Source organism: Astyanax mexicanus, chromosome 6, assembly GCF_023375975.1.
Source record: "Astyanax mexicanus isolate ESR-SI-001 chromosome 6, AstMex3_surface, whole genome shotgun sequence".
Taxonomy (NCBI): domain Eukaryota; kingdom Metazoa; phylum Chordata; class Actinopteri; order Characiformes; family Acestrorhamphidae; genus Astyanax; species Astyanax mexicanus.
The window spans coordinates 38,370,300-38,395,275 of record NC_064413.1 but is presented as its reverse complement, the minus strand read 5'-3'; the positions used below and the strand labels follow the sequence as shown (position 1 = coordinate 38,395,275).

Below are 24,976 nucleotides of genomic sequence, written 5' to 3'. Positions count from 1 at the left end.
GCTAAGCCAGGAATGTGTGGAGAACTGCATTATGCTGTTCATTTAGTTCAAGTACGTAAAACACACACTTCTTGGACTCACCACAGCATTCTATGTTGTGCAATGGAGAAGAAAAATTCTGACAACACTTATTGGCTTATCTGACTGTGCTGAAATGTGTCATTTTGGAAAAACGAAAGAGGAAAACACAGAGAAGAAGATTCACAGAAGCACATCCCGTTCTATACGGGGAAGCGGACAGTTGCTCCACAGGCATTTTAATTCCCTGAATTCGTATCATGAGGGACTACTCAGCTCCAGTGTGAAAAGATCTTTAGGGAAGTGCTTGATGGATGACGCTGAACCGTGGCTGGGTGAATTTGAGCTGTGTGTTTTTTTTGATGGGTCGAGGGCTTGTGTTGATGGCTGTCTTTGTTCCTGTGTAGAGGCTTTCTGCTAAAAGCTTTCAGCTGGAGGAGGACGGGCCTGGTATAAATGAAGGTCATGCTGTACAGAGATTCAGCCAGATAGCAAAGCTTTTATTTGGTCTAGTTGTGTTATCATAGTTCAAACTGAGGCAACGCATCTCTCTTTCAGTCTCTCTCTCTTTTCTATCTTGGTCTATATCGCTATAGTTTCTCTTAGTCTGTTTTTTATTTCTGTCTTTTGTTTCTCTTTATGGTGTATTTTTTCTTTAGTCTCACTCTTTCATCTCTTTTTAGTCTCTGTTTAGTATCTTTCTCTTGTCTATTTTTTATCTCTGTAATGTCTGTCTTCAGTGTCAGTTTTAGGTCTCTCTTTCATTACTTTTAATATTTTGTCTCACTTTAGTTTCTTTTCATGTCTGTTTTATTCTCTCTCTTTATATCTCTCTTAGTATCTATTTTATCTCTTATTAGTATCTCTTTCTCTTCTGTCTCACATTACACTCTCACCTAAGTCTCACTTTTTAGTTTTTCTCTCGTTCATCTGTCTTAAGTCTCTGTCTTAAATGTATGTTTTCAGTATATTTTTTATTGTTCTCTTAAAATCTATCTTTCTCTTCCGTCCCACTAGTAATTCACAACTCTTTTTTTAGTTTCTCTTCTATCACTCATTAGTCCTGAGCATATCTCTACAGCCTGTGTCTTAGGTTTTGATTTTAGTCTCACTTTATTTTCACTCTTTTGTCTCTCCTTAATGTCTCTTTTTCTTTAGTTTCCCTCTATTTGATCTCTTGTTTGTCAGTTCTTTCAGCCTGTCTTTCATCTCTCTTTTTCATGTGTTTTAGTCAGTTTCCCTTTTGTCTCTTTTCTCTCCTTTTAGTCTTTCTCAGTTAAGCATCTGTTTTTAGTCTCTCTCTCTTAAGTCTTTTTTGTGTTTAGTCTCCTTTTAGCTCTATTTACTCTCTACTTTCTTAAAAAGGTTAATTAAATGTTTCGTTTTTTTTATGTGACACAAGTCTGTATAAGTCTGTCTGTGTGATGATGAAGACTTCACTCAGCTATGTGTGCTTCTTTAACTGTATCCCTTTGGAATGTGGGAGAAATCCTGTAAAGCAGTACAAAGGTAGAGAGTACTCTGTATTGTTCCTCAGAAGACAGTGGCAGCCTGTGAAACTGTGTTTCCTGAAAGCACACTCTGGTGATCCACACAGGCAGAGCCTGGCTTGGCCAGGTTCCAGCAACACATACAGAGAGGAACTGTAAAGAGATTAGCTTTATATAGATTTATATAGAATTACAGGTGTTGACATTTTGACGGCTTATGCTACACCCAGCCTGAAATGTTGTGTATAATTTAGGGCTGTCAGTGTTGATTTTTCGAAGGAATCAAGTAATTCACTGATCATTGTTATTAATAGTTAAGTAATTAGAGTACGTAAAACAAGGACAACATTTCAGATATTCCAAAATACTTCATCAGACTCTACACACTTTGTTAGCTTTCTTCACTCTGTTCTTCAATAGTCAGGATCCAGCAGGACCACCACAGAGCAGCTGTTATTTGAGTGGTGGGTCGTACTCAGCACTGCAGCAACACCAACACACCTGACATGGTGGTGGGTAGTATCGTATGTTAGAGTGTGTGTAGAGTATGTTGTGCTCAAACAAGCAAATCAGACGCAGCAGTGCTGCTGGAGTTTTTAAAAACTGTGTTCACTGCTGTTCACCATATTAGACACTCATAACTAGCTGCCCCACTTTGTAGTTGTAAAATCAGAAACAGGAGCTCATTTGTTGCTGTAAGATTAGTGATTTTACTTCCTCTAGTCCTTAAAGGAGAACTCTGGTGTAAAATGGACTTTTGGTGTAGTAAAACATGAATAAAGTACGTACATTTGATGAATAGCACACCTCTGTTCTCCCACAGCGATCTGAGATCCAGGAATTTGAACAGTTTGTCAAAACACCCTTTAGAATGGGTGACACGGCGCATAATTTGCCCCGATAAATCGCTTTTTCCACCGTTATCCAGGTTTAAAGTAGCTCCACACCACCTTGCTAGATCCGGAGAGCCCTGACATTTAAAATGAGGCATTAATAACTTAAAAAAGTGCACAAGGAGCTTATTAAAAACCACTGTTTACATCCCATAACACTAGCTTCAGCCATTATCTTTGACTGATAATGTCATAGACATGTATATACATAGACTCTGCATAGCCTGCCTCCTGGCACTGGCTGCTACACTATGCCGAGTCTATGTATATATATATATATATATATATATATATATATGTCTATGACATTATCAGTACAAATATGGCTTTAATCAGTCATTGATCAGCAGTGCCACACTACTAGAACACACCACTACCGTATCAATCAGTGTCACTGCAGTGCTGAGAATGACCCACCACTCATATAATACCTGCTCTGTGGTGGTTCTGTTGGGTGCTGATCAGTGATGACCAGGATAATATAAGAAAAGTAGTAGTGCTTCTTTATGGTCGGTAGAGCTGATAAAGAAGGACAATGTGTGAAGAAACAAAAAGGTGGTGGTTTTGCTGATGAGTGTAATGGTATATCGTAACTGATAAGATGACATACTAATTTTATACTGTTTCACCATCTTTTTAAGGAATCATGTCGTGTTGCGCTTATAGAATAGGGACTCCATCTGTCTGCGTTTGTGCTTTATCAGCCTTCATGTTGTCAGTTGAACAGCTAATATTCGCATGCAGCTGTGAAATGAGCTGAAGTGATTGTGAGCGCTGTGTGTGTCAGGTTTCCCAGCAGCCAGGTGTGCTGTGTATGGGCTGCTGTGTCACCTGAGCTCTGCAGAGTAATTCTCCAAGCCTGTACACGCCCCAGGTGCTAACATGAACAATCATGTATGCGCATGATGTACTGCTTTGACTGAAAGATCTACCTGTTGGTCATCTTTGTGTGCCGAGCTTTTCAAAAGCAGTGTACTGTATGAAGCAGTCTTTGTACATGATAGTCTACACACATGTTCATGTGACGACATGACTGATATAGTCTTTTATCAGATCTCGGGAGGAGGGCTGGGTAGTGTTTAAAAAAAAAGAGAAGGATTCACATCAATCTGAATTTCAGTGGAGATTTCTGAACAATACTTTTCTTGGATAACTTCTTTTAAATTTTTTAAATTGATAGAGATTTACAGTGGGTCTGGTTTTAACCAGAATCCAGTAAGTAGCACTAAAAGTGTGTGTACTTACCAACCACAAGGGTAACAAGACCCAATCAAGAAGATTTAATAGAAAATGTATTAACAGAAACTAACTTTTAGTTTGTTTCTTAAGTTTCTTGTATTTATTCTGTTCTCTATTCTATTGAATAGTAAGTACAGCAATTATGTCTATTTTTTATGAAACTAACAATTATTGCAAACAATTACTGCATTTTAACTATTTGTTTTACATAAGACTGCACAATATTATTTAATATATGAATATAATAATGGTATTATTTAATCATGTCATAATAATAGTGCAGGCTGACCTTTCACTAAGTCACATTTACATAGGATGTTTTTACACCTAGTGTATCCCTGGCATTAGTGACATCATGCCACAGAGAAGCGCAATCTCTGAAGAGCTCTAAGATTTCTTTGACTTATAGGATTTCTATGGGCATTTTTTCACTAGCCTATTTTCCGGATCATGATGCATTTTCTCTGCAGGTTCAGTAAGTGTAAAAGCTGCTTTAAAGCTGAGGAATATTCCAGAAAAGAGATATTCCTCCTCCTGAAATCAGCAGTCTTTGGTTCATTTAAGCGGACTTGGAGACGTTTTGGTGCAGGTTTAAATGCTATCCGCTCCCGTTGCTGTGTGGGGTCATGTGATTAGTTCGTTTTGTAACGTGACTGCTCTGACTTATTACATTACATCCCCTTTCTACAGTGTAAGAATATCTGTAAATGCCTAATAAAACCACACTGTGATAGGATTGGAGCGAGGTTAATACAGTAAGTAATAAGATCAGCTATGTGGAGTGAGTGCAGGTATTGACTGACCGGATGGTGATAAACGCTCGTTTTGCTCTGGCCTGCATGGAGAAAAATCTTTTTATATGTAAATGGTGCATGGTGAAATGCAGCTTGTCCCAAAAGCGCTGTTCCTATTTGCTTGAGTGTTTTTATTCAATAAAAATGCTAAAAAGCAGAAGAAGACCTAACCTTTCGTGAAACTATGTGCCAAAAACGACTCATGGAAAAAAGTTCCAGTGTGTGTTTGCTCTGGTCTGCATCAGTTAATGTGTTTGTAAACTTGGAGTGTGTTCCCCTTGGTGTGGTTTCTGAAATCTAAATGTATTTATGTAAAATCTATTTCATTTTCAAAATATTAGGCATATTTCTTTCACTTCAGATGCTAGTTGTATTACTCAGCTTGTACATTTTTCCATGTTCCATGAAAGGTGTGATTTGTCTTCACTGCAGTGAACTGCACTCTCCACCTGCATCGTGCTGCTTTGAAGTTCTGCAGGCTAAAGCGGTTAAGGCTGCGGTCCGATAAGCTTTGTTTAAAAGTCGGTGTATAAAAACAAATCATGCCTAGCCATGACCAGGTCATGAACTCTGCCTGTGTCAGATTCAGTGTATTCACCTGCTCCACAGATGCTTCACTGTTTAAGAAAAAGCTGCTGCCTTTTGCTGTTCCTGCTTTTTAAATCAGGGGCTAAAGAAAGAGCGGTACTAGCCCACTGTATCTCCAGTCTCTCTCTCTCTCTCTCTCTCTCTCTCTCTGTTCAGCACCTGTGTTTGAGGAGGCATATTAAGAATAGCTCACATGCCTGTGGTCTGAATGGCCGTATTCATCGCTGGTCTGCTTCACTCTGGACACTGATGGCTGCCTAATGTGCCCTGTGTGTACACAGCGCATGTGTGTGTATGCATGCATATAAGTACAGTTCCGTGCTAGTGTGCATGTGTGCCAGCACATGGTGTGTGTGTGTGTGTGTGTGTGTGTGTGTGTGGATGAACATCGGCAGCTCACAGGCACATCTGCGTTCTCACACTTGACAGATAGATCTCACCCTCACTGCAGAGCTGCAGGCCTGCTTCTCACTTTAAGAACACTACATTCAAGTTTGTTTTGTTGAACAAATGCTGGATTTCTGCTTTGAAAAAATATTATATTGCATTATTTAAAAAGATTTTTAGAAAATGTGATATTGACTGCAATACATATGATCTCAGTCAAAATGCAGCAGTAGTGACAGAGTGACAGACTCTTCAAAACTTTCTTTAAAAGTGAATAATTATGCTCTCAGTTGGGTTAATGTTCTTTAAGCAATAATGAGTCATGTCACTCCATCTGAGTACAAGTACACAGTGCAGCAAACTTATGTTCCTCTAGAACCATAGTGCAAAATGGAACAACAGCAGTACAATATAGTCAACAAAGAGCAAACAGCAACAAGTTGTGCAACACAGAACTAAAACACTACAATAAATACAGCAGACAAGAGACAATTTAACAAACTGAATACCGAACAGTGCAGTACGGACACCGTGCAGTCTAAGTGTGTGTTGAGAATATGATGCAGAGATATGTAACATACTTTAACATATAGGTCATACAGCTTCTCTGTATGCTTAAAAAATATATATATTAATATATTGCTGATCCTTTATTTAATATTTAACATGATGCAATAAAATCTCATTATATTGGCGGCCTCTACTCTTGAATAATGAACCGAAAGTGAAGTTTGGTGCATTTATGGTAAACATAAGACACTTATTACTGATGATATAAATATACTACATGGAAGGGTTGGGCAACAGTAATATTCTTGGCAGTATTATAAAATTAACTGGACATTTTTATTTAGCAACATAATATTGCAACAAAAAAAGTGTCATTATTCAGTAGTAAATAAATCTATTAAAAAAACATCAATCAGCACTAAAACCATACCAAACACTATACTTAAGCCAAATACTGACAAATAGACTTCTTTTAAGACATTATGTTATATAGCACGATGTTCAATTAGTGATTTGTTTTGAGTCAAGTATTAAAAAGAGTTTATCCTGCAATTGCTGGAGTAACTGTCTCTCATGTTCATGGAAATCATTTTCTACTTAATTTTGGAGCATTGCTGTGAGGATTTGCATTCGACAGCAAAGAATTACTGAAGTCTGGATGTTGAAATTTTCACCACCAGCCTTTTCCCCAACTCATTCTATTAGTATTGGATGGAGCCCCATCTTTAAAGTGAACACAGTTCTACTGTGCTCAATCACATAACACAAGCAGAGATGTTGTAAATTTGAGTTGTAGCTAGAAGAGAAGATATTTTGTTGTAATTGGAAACTGATGGAAAGTTATTGTTGTGTGCACAGTCTCATTTGCAGAGGCTCTCAGGGGGAATGGGGGCTCCACTTTGCTGTCACATTAGTTTTCTGCTCCTTGATTTTGTTTATAGGTCTCCCGTGAGCACTGTCCAGTGAAGTCTGCTCAAGGAACCAGTTTAAAAGTTATATGTAAATGAGGGGGCTGTGATCATGCCCTGTCCTGTATTGAAAATATTAAAACACAAGCAGCTGGCTTCAGCCTGGAATGGAATGGGTGGTTTGTGTGATTATTCTGAAATATAATATGTTTACAGCATTTTAAAAACAAGACAAGAGTGCTGTTAAGAATTTAACACCATTAGTGCGTTATTAAAACAGTATAAGAATAGTTAAGTAAATAGAAGATGGACAGCAAGAATCGTTTTTGTTTAGATTGAAAAATAGGTACCGTGCATAAATTGAGCTCACAGATTTGTTTTGGTTTTACTTTGTATCTGCACTACACAAGCTTTGCCTCCCTATACATGACATTGATTGTTTTGATATAGGCCGTGTGTGGTCAGTTCAAGGAATATGCCTCTTCAGGTGTCGTGCCAAGAAACGTCTGACCCTTTTTTAAATATATATTTTAAACTTTTTACATACACTCTAAAAAACAGAGGTACAATATGAGTACATTTTGTACTCAAAGGTACACTCTTTATAATTGTACCCTCAATGGTACAATATTGGTCTTTACAGGGCCAGACCTGTTCCCTTTAAAGTACAAAGTCATTCCTAACAGCAATAAGTACAGATTTGTACCATTTATTCGCCAAAAGGTACATTCAGTATTCTGTATCACTGTACTAATAAACAATATATATTTTATTTGCACATTTTTCATTTGAAAGCGAGACAATTTTAGATCATCAAGTTCTTGACACATATTTAGTTGATGATAATGTTTATAATTTTTATAATCTTTACTGGTACAAAAACATGGGTACAAAAAAGGACTTTCATTGAAAGGTACTTTTTTGTACCTCAATATAAGGTACAGCCCCAGCGACAAGCTTTGTACTCTTTTAGGTACAAATCTGTACTAACTTTTCTTAGTGTGTATTGTATACAGGAACGTGGACATTGTTAGACCTTTATTAGGGAGGCTACAGCTGTTCTTTTTTTCATTAAGCCTTCAAGTTATATTTACAGAATATGGTTTTATATTATATACATTTATTAAATTTATTTATGTTTTAAATTCCTAGAAATGAGACATAAAATGTTGAGATACTCATTATAATAGTCAAGAGTTTAAAACTTGTCTGATTGGCTATAGGTAGTCAGTTTCTAAGCATTTTTTTTACCTGTCCATTGGTGTTGTGTGTCTGTGGGTTGTATGTTGTATCTATTTGTAACTTACCCTGTACAGTCTACTGACACCACAGACAGTGAGAGACCAGTGAAAATCCATTTACTAGTGTTGTGTATTATCTGATCCAATAGTTCCCTGCAGGTTTTAGGGTTTGATGAGCTCTTGCTGAGCTGGACTGTGTGAACTGGGATAGGCTAAGCTAAAGCTTCAGCCTATACCTTTTTGGTTGTTTTAGTGATTGTTTAAATGCAAAATACAGGATGTGAATTATTATTATCTGTTCTTTATGTGTGTATATGTTTTGGCAAAAACTGAAATAAACTAAACTAAAAAAAAAAACTGGGTGAGTTATACACACTAATAAATGATAAAAGATAAAGACCACGGTTAAACATTCTAGTAGGACTTTGATTTCATCATATTCCTTTTTGTGAAAACAGGATAACAAATATAGAAATCAGTTTTATCAGTTTATTTAACAGACATGCGACTACACTACAAGAGCATTGACTCTATGATGCTTCGTTCCCGGTATTTTAGTGGAGTATTGAAGAGCTGCTACTGCATGTATCATTGCTGGTGTCTTTTTTTATCTGAGCCTCTACACTCTACACTTTAACCTCCAGTTAAAGTATAGTCCCTCTATTTCTAAAACTCTAGTGACATCCCTGTACAGGAAGTATAGAGTTGACATGACAAGAATAACTTTCTGAGGATTATTTCCTAGACGTTAAAGCTATTAGATGAATTTATGAGTATTGATCATTAGTTTAAACCGTGGGTATTTTGAAATCTTTCTCTATCTCTCTCTATTTCTGCTCTGTGTAAGACATGTCTCTGGGAGACTGTACCTGGCCATGCGAGTAGATGAGGAGGGAAGCAGCTGAGTGTAACTGTTCACATTTGACTTATTCAGCTTCCTCCCAATAACGAATCTAGTGTCTACTTCCTTCTCACTGGCTAATGCGTAATGTGTTGTAGTATTGATTTCCCTTCATTCAGAGTGATTCATTGTGTGGATAGATGGCATTTGCCTTGTATACACTGGCATTGTACTTCAGCGCTCTGCGTTTCTAAATATGAGCCAAAAATCCATTAGAAAAAATTGATTAAGAGAAAAAACAGAGAGATATAAAATGTCTTTTCATGGTTTATACGTTAATGATTTTAACAGTCTACCAATGCAGACTAGATGTAGTACACTTGGTTCTGTCTCTTCTTTCATTGTAAGCAGGTAAATCAATATGTGCCAGAAAGAAAATGCCTTTGTTGTCAAAACCAAATGTTTGTGTCTGAGCCTGATACAGTTTGTCCTGCAGGTCAGGGACAGTGTGTATTATAGCCTTTGGCTCTGTCCGAGTTTGCGGCCGGCCAGAGCGTATCTTTGCCACATCATTGTGTAATATGTGTGTGAATGTCGAAGAAGAGCTGCAGCATCCGTCCGGCCGCTAGAGCGAAACTGATCAGTGAAATAACACTGGCAGGTCTTAGGGGTATTGAGAAGGATTTCAAAGGCAGCAGAGCGGTCTGGTTCATATTGTGATTACATTAAGAGCGGCGAATGCTGGCTGGAATGTGTGAAGGGAATGTGTGGAGTGAAATAATCATTTTAGACCTGCCAGAAGGGCCTGAGCGGCAGCCTGAAGCTGGAAAACTCCCCACATTGTTTCTGCAGCTCAGCTCTCTAGACACTCATCTGCGGTTTTGATGTCTGGCCTAATCCTGTCAGGTCTTAGGTGTGGCGTGCTGCATCTGGCAGAGTGATACAATAGTGCGCCCCAACCACAGTAATCAACTAACAAGCCTAATTTTCAGCTAAATCATAGTGAATTACCATTTTCCTCTGAAAAAATAAAGAAAAGAAAATGAATATACAGTAATAATGCAGAATGGTTATGAAAGCATTTTAATTTAGGGATGCAATGATACATAATATTTTAAGATTACTGCAGTTTATTATCATTTTTTATATATATAAGTTTTTCAAAGTGAATTTCTGTCATTAAGAAAGTTTAGAAAGTTCATTTAGAAAGGTCATTAATTATAAAGCAAACACAATATCATATTCTGTGTTATTGTTTTAAACCAAGCAATATTTTCATCCCAAAACCCACAGGATTAAAAACTCAAACAAACAGTACTTCTATTACACTAACCAATAATTCATCTAAAGTAATAAAAAATAACCAAATCTACAGAACAGAAACATATACAGAAACATATAAAGCAGTCAGCAATTTCACTCCGGATTTTAAATTGTCGACAGGTCCAGATAATAAATCTGCTAGAAATTTGTTGGAGGCTTTTTAGGCCTCGTCGATGACTCTAGAAGTAATCATATTGGAAATTTTAGCAGTTCACACATATCAACCGAGCCAGTGAGCATCCAGTCTGAAGTGAGTTCCAAAAAACTTTGCAGTTTTGAAAATCATGGTTAAAATAGTAGTGTTGTATAAAACGATTTAACATGTTACCATTTCATGTATCTGCAATATTGTAAGGTATAAGTGTGTATTTGTGCAGTTGGATGACACAAAAACAATCACAAGGTATAAGTTCTCAGTAGTCAACCTTGAACACACAGAAATATATATTTATATAGGGGCATGAGTGAAAACTTAAGGTATAGGTGGAGCTAAGTAGGAAACAATCATCAAAATATAAACAAAACATGAACGGATATTGAGCTTTAAAACTAAGAGACTGCAAAATAACAGAAGCTAGATTTAGCAAAACCTGACTGCTGATGTACTGATACTGAAATGATGTAATCTTTTGAAAACTATTCATTTTAAATGGTTAATTTAAGCATTTAAAAGTAGGCTTTCATTCACTAACTGTTTTACTCTTAACACATCTACTATCCTAAGGGAAGAAACACCTAGATAACAATGTGACACTACACAGTGTGAATGTGTGCTGTTTCAGGCTTGCCACTGGATTTCATCAAGGTAATTGATACAGTCAATCATGTAATTGTGGTTGGTGTTGGGGCTGCAGGATATTTAGTTTTAGCATTGCTATTACAGTGTGTAGTTGTGCAATAGTCACACTACAGGACATGCATTGTCAGGTACAAATGTCTGAGTTTGTGAAACACGTCATGCAATAACTGTTTTGCGGTTTTGAATTGCTATAATTTCTATTACAATCAGCTCTGGAAAAATATATGAGAGACCACTTAAAATTCATGAGTTTAAAACCTCTGGAATATAATCAAGAGTAAGATGGGTGATCACAAACATCAAACCAAGCTGAACTGCTTAAATTTTGAACCAGGAGTGGCATGAAGTTATTTAAAAGCAGTGTGTAAGACTGGTGGAGGAGAACATGCCAAAATGCATGAAAACTGTTATTAAAAACCAGGGTTATTCCTCCAAATGTTGATTTCTGAACTTGTTTTCTTTGCCTTATTTTTTTGTTATTTCAGCCATTTCTCATTTTCTGTAAATAAATGCTCTAAATGAATATAGATTTTTTGGAACTTGCGAGAAATGTTGTCCGTAGTTTATAGAATAAAACAATAATGTTCATAAAGTCAGAGAAACTGATTCAGAAACTGAAGTGGTCTCTTAATTTTTTCCAAAACTGTATCTACAAAATGCAGATCTATGCAGATGTAGCCCATTATCTCTTATTTTACTCTAATCATGGACACATAGAGATTAATATTAATATCAAGATAATAATAATAGTAAAAATTTTAATAGCAAGTTAATACCCAAGTTGGTGTAGTGTATTTAGCATTTACCAAAATAATTAAATGCTTGTTTGAAATGACTTGAGATTTTGGTTTTATTTGCCTTACTGTGGATTAAAGATTTCGCACCACTCATTTGTTACCTATCTTTGAATTATTCATCTCATTTCGGTCAGCAGCAAACACTCTTCCCCTCTTTAATGGACTTTCAGCATGGCTGGCCAACTCCGTCCAACGAGTCTGTCCTTCCATTCTGTTTTTGCTGTGGGATTTGGCAATCGCACATAGCAGGCTTGATACTTTGCACACGTGTGTGTGTATCAGAGTGTGTGTGTGTAACATCCTGAGCCAGTGATGGTGTATGGAATGTGTGCATGTGTGTGTTGGAGAGTGAGGAACGGTGTGTGTGTGTGTGAGTGAGTGTGTGAGAGAGAGTGAGATGGTGTTTGACAGTGTTTGGCCAGGCTGTTTGGAGGAGAGAGCGGAGAGTGGCCTGTGAGTTTTAGCGTTTCCTGTCCAGCTGTAGCGCTGGCGCTCGCTGAAAGAGAGCGACTCAGACCGGAGCACAATACTCCGCTTGTGCTGAAGCCCAGAGCTCAGGAATGCCACTCTCACCTTCATATGGCTGACGGGAGTTTGTTTTGGAATGGGAGATGTTATTCAACACACTCCAGCCAGCACCCTCTTAACTCCTGTGCTAGGCAGAGCAATACGGACAGAAGAGTGTATTGCGATTATATTGATGCTTTGTGTGATTGTGGTAGGCTTTATGATACTGAAATATACTGATAAACCATTACTGTGGTAAAAGATTGCACTACATACATTTTACCAAAATTATTTGTTTGTTAGATGACATAAAAGCCTTAATTATGTGCCTTATCTTGTGATGTTAAATAATGATAATACTAGGATACCAGTTCCTAATTCAGTGTTCAGTGTTTCCTGAGAAATGAAGGAAATAAAAAATAATTTATTGTGCTTTTGTTGGAGTAACTGTCTCTACTGTCCATGGAATGCCTTCTGCTGGATTTTGGAACATTACTGTGAGGTAGGGGTTTTCCATATCGTATCATATACAATAATATCGGCAACATTTTTAAATATCATAAATGATATTATACCCTTAAATATCATGCCATATCACCCACCCCTAATTATCAGATCAGGTACTACTTTTTTATTGTTTTTATCAAAAGAAAAATTTACTGTGTTTTTATTTCTCATTATATATCTACTAGAAACTAGAGATTATAGTAGTATCATTTATTTTACTTTAATCCTGGATATATGGAGATATTTGGAGAGCATTAATACTATCATGGCATTCTGGATTATTTACTTTTTTTACAAATCTGATAAAAATTCTTGTATTTTTTAATATCTCAGTTTGGGGTTGTGCCATATCATATCATATGCAACAATACATTTTACTTATTCTTTTTTTTTTTTTATTCCGTGTTTTGTCATATTGCCAAGAGTATTGTTATTGTGAAAATACCATGACATATATGATATTATTTTAGTCTCATATCGCCCACCCCTACTGTAAATTTGATTGCATTTGGCCACATGAGTATAAGTGAGGTCTGAATGTTGAATTATCACCAGCTCACCTCATCCTCAACTCCTCCAACTCATTCCAAAAGTATTAGATTAAGCACCATCATTCTAGAAAACGCTGTTCCACATCTCCTTAGCTTAAAGCATTAGCACAGGGAAACCTAACTGTTTGAATTGTATATATATATATATATACTGTCAGTCATGGCGCTGTCAGTCTGCCTGCACCGTACTTTGAACTACAAACAAAGACTCCAATTCCCAGCAGACACTCACAGTGGACTTCCCTAAATCTGCTAATCACATGATGCTATGGCGTTCCCACCCCCCCGCTTTCTGATTGTTTACACCTGGTCTGTCCTGTATATGTATTGGTCTGTTCTCTTTGTCCTTTACCAAGTATTGAATCTAGTTACCTAGCTCTTCTACAACGCATTTCCTTTGTTTTTTCCTTGCTCACTTTATTGTTTGTTTTCCGTTGCCGGCCTATTTTTGTATTTGTGAATATTCTTTTGTCTTGTCCCTATTCTCTTTTCCTGTTCTCTCTTTGAAAACAGGATTGATCTCTCCCACACACACCAGCTCAAAAGTAAACTTATAAATCTGCTAATTAATTTCTCTTCTACAGCCAGAAGACAATATTATGTTTATTTTCAGCTTTATATCATTTCTCCAGTTCCTGCCAATATATTAGTTCATTTGTCCCTTTCACGAATATTGTCTGACACAAACAATCTGAATCTATCACAAATCCTAATAGAAGTCATTAAAAGTATTGGCGTTGGCTTTCAGTAACACAGTTACACAAGCATTTGTTTGAAATTCCTGTACGCTAGTTAAGAGGAGTCCAACTGTCTGGAGAAACTCAAGGGGTCTTATGCTTCATGATGCTGTTGATCAGAAGGTCTGCTTAATTTCTGTGCCAGTGATTCACACACACACACTTTCATATGCTGTTGGATGAGTACAAAAACTGGAATTATTATTTTATTTTAAGTGTATGTCTGAGACAGCCTGACGCGCTGACATTTTGGAACTAACACAAATTCATGTGCTGGTTTCATGACTCACTGAAGCACAGCTTCCATGTAAGCCTGCCTACAGGCTTCTGCATATTCGCCAGGATGACGGATCCTGAAATAAACACGCCTGTTCCTTCCAGCATGGCCATTGCTCAAGGTAGACTCAACAATGGCAAGTGAAAACTGTGGAGCCACTTTTATGGAAAGGGTGAAAATGGGTTCATTACAGTGATTTTGTTCTGGTCATCAGTGACCATGATTTTAAATTACTTTTATTAAAAGATAGATTCAGATCTGATTGGCTGAACCACATTCAGAGCAAATCCATCTGACACACATCAGTTTAATTTGGTTTTTATTTACAAGTTTAAAAGTACAGATTGGAAACCATAGCTCCAGTTTACCTACATTGTGGTGGTAACATCATGCTCTGGGGCTGTTTTGCTGCCAGTGGAAGTGGTACGTTGCACAATGTCTAGTAGATGAAGTAAAAAAAAAGAAAATGGTTCATTCTAACCTCTATTCATTAGCTGAATTTAAATCTGAATGCAGACAGATTTTCCAACGAGACAATGGTGGCTAAAAGTGGTTGTATAATAAAGCATAGTTACATTAAGCTATTGGAACTGCCTTCACAAGTTCCTGACCTCAAACTTATTGACAATGTGTGGACCATGCTTAAAAATTCGCTCCATAGCAAATTAAACTCTACCAGTTATATCCAAAAGCATCTGGTCAGGTTGCAAATTAATATCATGTTTGTTAGATAATTAAAAAATCTCTTCTGCAATGTCCCACCATGTATTTTTACGTCTCTGGGGTGTACATTATGTTTTTACATGCAGTATCACGATTGATGTTTTGATGTTGTTTTACTTTCCTAGCTGATTCGGATTTTTATTAATAATATATTAAATTATTTATGCATATCTGTGAACTGTTGTGATACATTTTGTTAGGAGGAATGGTACAAAATTTCTCTGGAGTGTTGTTTTTAAGTCTTTGTTTCAGCTAAGAACATGTTTGGAGTGGTGGTAAAGGGGTATCTATAGAATCAATTACTTTTTCTAGCGTGCTCTTTGTTTGTTTATTTAATGTGATTTGTACTATGAATTTGTGTTATTAGTTTGTTTATAATTGTGTAAATAATATTCACATTACATTTTTTCGTACTCTTTTTAGAAATCCTGGTTCACTTACTTGCAGATTTATCTAGCCTATTTGTCGTTTTATAATCATCTATATTCTTCAGTTTTTGTAAGAATATATCAGTATATATGTGTTCAACCTAAAGTAGCTGATTGCAAAGTAGTGTGTGTTGTACTGCCTGTTCTTTCTCCATTCCTCTTTTCTCTCTCTCACGCATTGTTTTAAATCCTTATTTTCATTTCTCCGTATGAGTGAGCAATCAAGTCATGCCTTGTCAAATCAGTGTCAGTGCCTGACAGCTCAGAGAATAGATCCACACTTACACACACATCTGTGCAGTGTACGTATGTAATTAACGTCTGCCTTTCTTATTGCTCCTTTTGAATTTTGGAAAACATAAGAGCGATGAGGTGTACAGAGCATCAACCCCACTATTGTCAGCAGCTGATTGTGTGCTAGTACAGATTTTCTAAAGCGTAATGTGATTGAAAAGGCCTGATATTGTGTGTGAGCTGAAAAGGTGGCGGTACAGTGCTGTCACACTGATAAAAATGAGTAAGAGAAGAGACAGAATAAAGACAGGCTCGTAGGTTTGAAGAACACACACCTAGCTCGCTCTGTATTCTCTTCAGGACGGTGTCTGCTACACTGCACAGCTCACACTGTTTTTGTCTGTGGGTGAGAGCGTTTGACTGCTTCTTCTTATCCACACTCTTCCTCACAGCCTTGAAAGAGTAGAAGCGCTGCAGTCCATTGTTTCCCACATTTGTTTGGGTGATGATAGATGTTGAACAGTGCTTCAGCAGGTCAGGGAGCTTGCATACTGTTGTTGTTTTCTGCTTTCTTTGGGGTTTCTAGGGAAACTGAGGTTTTAGGAACCTTGCCATCTTTGTTTGATTGTTTATTTGCATATGTATTATTCAGCAGCTCATGCACATTCATCATCATAAATATAGTTACTGCAAAAGAGAAGTGTCAGACTGCAATGCCATTCAGAGTGAAAATAAAATTTACAAAGAACAATACATTTTTATTGAGCAAAATATTTATTGAACTACACATATAGAAGCAGTGTGTACTGAATGTGTAATTAATCACACCAGAAATCTCATCATGGAGTTGTAGAGGTTCCTTATGGCATCCTGTGATGTTGATATTGCATCAAATAGCATCCCATACATTTTTGATCAGTGATTGGTCTGGCAATGTGGCTGGCCATGGCACATGGCCAATGTGATTGGAATTGCACAACATAGTGTGCATTCATAAAAGGTAGGGCTACTTATTTACATAATGTTCACCTGTTAAAGTGCCTGTAACACCCCCCACCACAACACCAGGCCTTCTGGACATGATATGCTGCCCTGTTTGGGGCTATTTCTGCCTTGTGGCCAACATTTCAGAAAGGTTTCTCTGACCCATTACAATGTATCTACATTTATTTTCTAATTTAAGTAGTTTTAAAATGTGCTTAATTTGTCATATATTATACTTGTTGTTTTATTTTAATCAAGCTGATGTTACAGCCTTAAAAAATACGTGACAGAAATGATGTACTTGGCTTTAAAGGATTGACTCAAACATTGCATACTTTCAACCATGATTATTTACAGCAAGAATTGAGCTGCATAAAATGCACTATTAGAAGACACCATAACATGAATTACACATGTGATACACACCACTTCTGTATATGTAGCTTATATATATATATATATCTTTTTTATATATATATTTAGATATATATCTTTTTTTTTGAAGGCCTCGTGCAGATGTGCTGTAACCAGAAGGCTGTCTTAGGCTGTACAACACTTTCCAGCTTTCAACATCAGTTGATTGGATTTTGACTTGTAAATGAAAAACTGAAATGTTGTTATTTCATTTGCTATTTTGGGCATTAATCCAATCCAGAAGATGTTCTGGGTTGCACTCTAAGCTGTGAAATGGAAGCAGGATGATTGTCAGTAGATTAGGAACTGTTTCATGGAGTGGCCGTCATCATGACACAGTTTCAGCGGCTCTGTGTGGGATTTCTCAGGCTGTTTTATATGAAGTGGATGTGAACGTTATGTCTGTGTGTTTACCCTGGCAGGTGCTGGTGTCGGGTCAGCCTTCCACAGCTGATGACATCTACCTGGAGGAACAGCAGTCAGGTGATTATCCTGTTGATGATGATGACTACAACTCTGGCTCAGGATCAGGTACGCTTTACATCTTATTCTGACTAACAAAGTTACAGTTCTTTTTTTTGTGTCTGATTTTGTTTTAAACAGGATTATTTATAAAGATTTTGCTTTTTCACTCTTATGTGGGACAAAAAAACGAGATATTTAATTTAAATTAAATATATAATTTCGCCATTCCCATTGTATATGCAGCATGACATCACCTAGCCATATAGTTTGCCTTATTTCCCAAACTTAAAGTAACAGAGCTATGTCCCAAAATGGCATAAATGAGCATAAAGGTCTCATTCTTACGCTCGTAATTGACATGGTGGAAGCGGTATCAGTGTTTTTATCAGTGAGGCAAGATGTCTTGTTTATATATATAGACATTCTATATTTATTAATGAAGGACAGTTCTCTTTCAAATATGGGACACAAAATTGACTGGTCTAAATCATATAATTTACAGGGGCAGTCAAAAGTCACAGGGCGCCCTTTTATTTCAGAAACAATAGGGAAATTAAATGAAAAGGGAAAATGACATCTGAATACATCAGCAAGTAATGGGTGATGTCAAGTGAAATTATCTAATTTCAAGGCAATAAATCTTATTTTTTTTTCTGTAAGTGTAAGATTATTTAGCATATTTTAGGAACAACAACCTTAATTAGTTCACTTAGATTTTTCCCTTATTTTAATCATTTTAAACTTATTCAACATCAATTTGAATAAGCAAGTTACCAGTCATGTTATTCTTCTATCCAAATTAAAGATATAAAATCAGGGATTTTTTTAATTGATTCAAGTCTTACTGGTTCGATTCATAGATTTTGAGATTCTAAACCTGACAGTAGAGGTAGCATATGGGTGAAACATTTCATATTAATAGGTGTGCAGGCACTAATCATTCCTCAATCAATAGAGTCACATTGTTACCAGGACAAGCAGCTAGAGCGGTCTGACATTTAATAAAGAAGGCCCATAACAAATATTCCTCAGTTCAGTGCAGTGTAGTGTTCTGTTGCTTAAAAGACGTTTTTTTTTTTCCTTTTCCTGTAAAGTTGTCATTTTGCATGACAGCAATGATTTATTAGGAAGACATTAATAATCCATTAGTAAACTAAAACCTTGCAAATAATCCTATCACAGCACAGTTCATACCACTCCACACAATTTTACCAGACGGAAATAATTAGAACTGTCGCACATTAGTCAAATCCTTCTGTCTCACTTTTCCACATAGACATATTTCCTAAAACTGGACAATAAATAATTTGATTGCAGTAAAAATAAATATATTCAATATATTGATAGAAACCCAGTAGGATAGTTTTTGTGCCCTTGAGATTAATTTTAATGTCTACACCAAATAAAACCAAAAAGAGTTTATGATCCACATGAACATTAAAGTTTTACAGTGTTCTTAAACAATCAGATATGCAGCATTTTCTTTCAGCAGTTTGTATAAATATGACTGTGTGGATACAGATAAGCTGTATAGTGCAGCTAGTTTGGCACAGCTCATTAAGCCTGAGACAGTGAGTGCAGAATACTGGAGAGCTTTTGTATGGCCACTGTTAGCAGAAGGGCTGCCTGCTGGCTGCTAGACAATGGCAGCAGTTTGACAAGTGCACAGATGTTTCACCTGCAGTCAAACGCGGTCAGCCAAGACCACCATGGTTATCCAGCAGGTGTCTGCTCCATACATGAGGCATGCATTATTAATGAATTAGCTCTCCCTCTCCCTCTCTCTCTCTCCCTCTCTCTCTCTCTTACTGCAATCAAACACTACACTAACACCTTCAGAGACTGTGCTACTAATCATTTACAATTCATTTATTCTACTTCCCTTTACATACTGCATGCATGTTCATACAGAAGACAGTGCTGTTTCACCAAACTGCTATTTAATCAGAAGTATGTAGGGTATCTGGAATGTTGAAAATCCTTGCAGTACTTCGCAATTTCCACTTGTGTCAATGAGTCAGGGCAGTTATTTTACTGTCCTATTATAATGGGGCATTTTTTTAGTATTTTGCTACTTAACTACTCAGAAAATGAATGCTCCATAAAAAGTGACTAAAATGTATTATTTTATTATGATTAATTGCCAATTTGATAAGATTATCACTACATCATTAAAGTAAAAGTCTGCAGTCTGGGATTTTTTTACAACAGAGAGCAATTAATGCTAATAAGCTTTTGTGTTCTTCAGTAAAAAAGAAAAAAACCTACAGCAGCTGTGTGAATCACATGTTTTCACCAAACACTTCAATAGAAACACTATACTAATACTAGGATTGTCTCTTTGCTTGCCAAAGAGCTTAATTTTACAGCACGGATTCCATAAAATGTTGGAACCATTGCTATTGTATTCTGGTCTATGGTTGCATCATTTAATTCAACATTTTTTTTTATTTCATTTTATTCCACTTCAACAGTTCAACAGTTTACACATTGCACTACAAAAGACAGATGTCAGAAAGAACAGAAACAAAATAATAAAACCCTTCCAATCCCTCCCACTCCTACTGATTCACACTTTCACTTTCCTGCAGATACAGTCTGAACTCACATATACACCCAAACACATATTCAGACATGTATGAAGTACTAGAGACCCAGACTTGTGTGAGAGTACAGGTGCTCTATCAAAAAAGTGACTTGAGTAGAAGTTGAAGTGTTCTTGAAGCACCACACTTAAGTTGCAGTACTAAAGTAGTTTATTGTAAAATGTAGTAGTGATATACCAAAAGTTAAAGTATTGTGTTATGTATTTATTGCAGAAAGCGAGTGGAAAGTTCTCAGAGTGAAACCTTATAAGATGTGCATAATATCTTGATTGTTTTAATGATGAGGAGCTTCATCAATCCCAGTGGCAGTGCAGAGCATCTCCTGCTCTGGCTTTAGTGATAATGTGGGTTTGGATGATTCATAATATTTTTTAAATTGTAATGAGTAACAATGCAGCACATAAAAATGTACTGGAGTGAAAGTATTGAACTTAAAAAATTGTAGTAAAATAAAAGTAGAAGTAGGGTAAAAAACTAATACAGTAGATACAGATACAGTATTTACAGTCATGTATCTGCATATACATACATACATACATACATAAACATAATATGGAATGAGTAAATACACATTGTAGTAAGCGTCACATGTTCCAATCTGTCCCTTACATCCCAACGAATGTTGCCGTTTAGTTAAGCTGCTAAAAAAAATGCCACTCTGTTGGGTTTCTGCTTCTCTCTGGAGATTATGTACTCTGTGTGTGTAGTTTAATCTTGTGCCGCTAATGTATGTAATGATAGAATGTGATTGTAACTTTGGACATAGCTTACATGGGTACATGTAGTCTGATACATTTTCTGTCCATCTGTTCACTAATGCAGGTTTCAGTGAAGATGATGAGGATAGAGTGTCAGTGAGAAAGGAGAACATGAATCCTGTGGAAACGTTCACTCAGACCAGCAGCCCCAGCCTGGAGACGCCCTCACATATTGATTATAGCTCAGCTGTGGACACCACAGAGGACTACCAGACTGACACAGAGGTAAAAATTATATTCGTGTCAGCAAGACTGCAATTGGTAGACATATTCAGAAATTTCTGATAGTGTTATTTTCACTTGTCAGGGCTTGACACTGTTTGTCATAATATCTCCCAGACTCAGTAGCAGCAGAAAAACAAAGACCACCAAGAGTGACATGTTGTGTCTCCTTTTGAATTGCACTTGTTTGAATCAGATGACAGGCTGTCACTGCTCTCTGACTGCACAGTAGCCTGTTGAGTGTTTTATCTCAATTTGATATAGACAGACTGTTTTGTGTTTTATTGATCACATTTATTCCCCTATTTATATAGCATTGTAAAGATCATGCTTAACAGTTACTAACTAAAAAATGTCTACAACTAATACCAGCCTTGCAATGATCTGCCATCCTGTAGTGCAGCTCGTTTCAGTTACTTCTTGTTTTACTTGTTGCTCATTGTTGAATTACGAGTTATGAAACTGTTGCCGTGATGTTTTTACCTTCAGTCTGTTTATTCAACTTCAATTGGAATGCAAGGTCAGTTTAGGGTTCAGTTCAAGTGCTTTCCTTCTTTACTGCATTTTGGAATCATATGAATTTCTGCATATAATTGCTATGGAAAATGATCAGCTCATATTTCAAAGTGATTTCTGATTATATATGTATTGAACCCCATAAGAGCAGATCAATATTTGCATTTTCTAGCTATTCAAATACACCAATCAATTTAAAAAAAAATTCTTGGGCAGGACTTTCAATGTTACTCTGGCCTACCTATGTAATCTAATGCAAAATGAAACTCTGGAGTAACTTTGAACCATTTTAGAGACATCAGCCACATGGCCTTAATGTAAACCTGTGTACTAACATATAATAATTTTATTCTTTTTATAAATGAATTTATCACTAATCTTCTACAATATTTTATTTAGATTTCACTGTAATACTAATGGTCAGATATGTACAAAAAAAACAAATTGGAGCTTTTGTCCCCAATTGACATATAAGTGCATTCTTTTTGAGAATGTTCTTGGGGCAGATTTATTGGTTTTGATGTTTTTGCTTTGGGGTTATATATATTGTAATCAGGTTTCAGATTACTAAGTAACATCACATTTTGGGTGACAATCTTGCAGCCAGTTGTCCAGTTATGGGGCAGACTGGGTGAAATTTAGTCCAGTTAAGACCATTCATCACTGTTGAGATATTTCTGAACTGCGTGGTGCACATTATCTTTAATCTTTAGTTGATTATCTGCTCAGTACTTCTCTTAGATTTTCCTGCAACCCTTGACTCTGTGTGTCCTCTGCAGGTGTTTGATTATCAAACTGAGGGGACACAGGGCATCGATGTACCCACCAGCACCAGCAGTTCCCCTAGTCTGTCACAGGAATCTGAAAAGCACCACGAGGGGAAGAAAACCTCAGAAACCCTCTTCCAGAGGACAGAGGTGCTGGCAGGTATGTTCAGCTTTGTGTTAGAAATTATTTCTCTTACTTCTTCTAGAGGGCACGTTATCTCGCACATGGGGGCACATGTTATCTCACACACTCTGTCTGATAAGAAACCCAGAGACCCAGAGAAAAGTCCTTGGGATGCGTGTGGACAGTTGACTGAAGACATTACACTTGCTTGCTTTCATTTAACAGATTAGCACAAGCCTTCAGACAGGCAAGACTATCTGCAGGCATGCCTTCAGTCTGCTGAAGCAACTCGCTGATTGCTGTTTGCACTGTATAACACTACGCTGCAGCTTTTACAACTTAGCATTTATACATTTTCAATAAGGATGTTCATATAGATATTGCAAGGATATGCATCTTTTTCTGTCATTTTTTAAAGAGTATATTTTAAATTTCTTCTTCTTCTCCTGTGTTTCTCTAGCTGTTATAGCTGGTGGTGTGATCGGCTTCCTGTTTGCTATCTTCCTCATCCTCATCTTGGTGTACCGCATGAGGAAGAAGGACGAGGGCAGCTACGACCTGGGGGAGCGTAAACCACCCAGCACAGCCTACCAGAAAGCCCCAACCAAGGAGTTCTATGCCTAAATGACCATTTACTCTTTAACATCAACATCAGTCTACATGACAACCAGTTCCTCAGTCTTTTAAAAGAAAGCTGGAATGATGAAAGCCTGAGGAGGGTTATATTATTTAATAGCAAAGATGTTTTGCTTTATAAAGCCAATCAGGTGTTGTGTTTTCATTTTAGATTACAATTTGTTTATTTTGTTTTAAAAATTTTAAAAATGTTGGAGAAAATAATGTGTAATATAAACCAGTGGATCATTTCTTAAAATTCATCCATTGACTACTTTGTAACTGTAGAGGTACATGTTTGTATTTTTTAAAAAGCAGATAAGAGGTTAATATGTGGAATATAAATGTACTTCATCTTTTTCATTTAAATCATTGCCCTGATAGCTAGTTTCTTAATTTAGGTATCACAGGAATTTTTTATATTGTAAAGATTTATTGTCCTTTGGGCTTGTTGTGCCATTTCTAGTTATGTCAACATAAATTTGTATATTTTTGTTGATTAGAAGGACCAACCATTTCCCAAAAGCTCTTCATATTTTGTCGTATTCCATATTTAGGTTGGAATTGCTTCAGACCCAAAATCCATATGTTCAATTTTCCTTTTTTAATGAAGCCAAGAACAAATTCTAACATGCTTCAGCACTCTCTGTCTCTGTCACTTTGTCTGTCACTCTCTCTCTCTCTCTCACCATTTTCCTCATCTATTTTCTGGTCTTTCTTTCTTTAGTTGCTATGCAAGATAACATGAACTCATCTCCCTACCTAAGCTGTTAACATGTGAAGTGCCATTGATTTGTCTTTTATAACCATTCCTAGCTGGTCTTCAGTTGTTAATTATGTCTATGGTCCAGGTAGTCCACTTGCAGACTTTGTACTTTCTTTACTAAAATTTTACCAGTTAAACTCACATTTTAAGTGAAATTAAAAAAAAATTAGGTGAAATTACTATTAAGCTGTGATCTTAATAAAAACTATACTTGATTCATAGACACCTGTTGACAAAAGTAAATATCATTCCTGTCATGCAAAAACATTGTCTCTAAAATGGCAACGTTACAACATTCAAAGTTGGAAGGCAATGTAAAAAGCAATGTATAGAGCATTTCTATTGGTCTATTCATCATTTAAACACTAAATGGCTACCAGAATTAAATTGTCAGAAAGTTAAAAATGGGAAAATTTGATACATGTTTTTGTGCGATACTATACATGTTGAATAAAGTCTTCTAATTGATCTGATTCCCTGGCTGTAAAAGCTTAAAGTGTTTGATGGATTGGACCTTTTTAAACTTTTCCGATCCATGCACTTTTCTAGAATGACATCAATGTTGGTGAAAGGACTTGTTTATAGGCTTTAACTAGGATAGATGTAACTTTATCCAGAAGCTACTTTAAAGTTTGGTTAGCCCAACTATGTTTCCAGGTACCTCCTAGTAGAGCAGAGTAGAATCAAATAGTGCAGAAATACGGTGGCCGAGAAAGCCCAGCGCAGTGCAAATTGAAAAGCGCTGCAAATGCACAAAACACATCCATCAAAATTACAACACAGGTGCAGCAAATAGAAAAACGCGCTGCAAAAAGAAAAACGCGCTGCAAATAGAAAAACGCGCTGCAAATAGAACCACAACACAACGGAAGTGAGTCACAACACAACGGAATTTTCCCGGGGGACCTTAAAAGATGCTGTACCAGCTGTATACAAAGGACAATAAG

The 24,976-nt window shown here is 36.7% G+C and overlaps 1 protein-coding gene across 1 annotated transcript in view; it reads left to right on the top strand.

Annotated features, from left to right (window-relative positions):
• The window catches only part of LOC103040550 (syndecan-2-B), a 33,530-nt gene extending 9,028 nt beyond the window's left edge, over nucleotides 1–24,502 (top strand). Inside the window, exons 2-5 of the mRNA XM_007250443.4 lie at nucleotides 17,613–17,721; nucleotides 21,084–21,244; nucleotides 22,537–22,684; nucleotides 23,109–24,502. Of these exons, the coding sequence (XP_007250505.3) occupies nucleotides 17,613–17,721; nucleotides 21,084–21,244; nucleotides 22,537–22,684; nucleotides 23,109–23,272 (582 nt within the window). The 3' untranslated portion in view covers nucleotides 23,273–24,502. The remainder of the gene's footprint in view (nucleotides 1–17,612; nucleotides 17,722–21,083; nucleotides 21,245–22,536; nucleotides 22,685–23,108) is intronic.
• The last annotated feature ends 474 nt before the right edge of the window (nucleotides 24,503–24,976 follow it).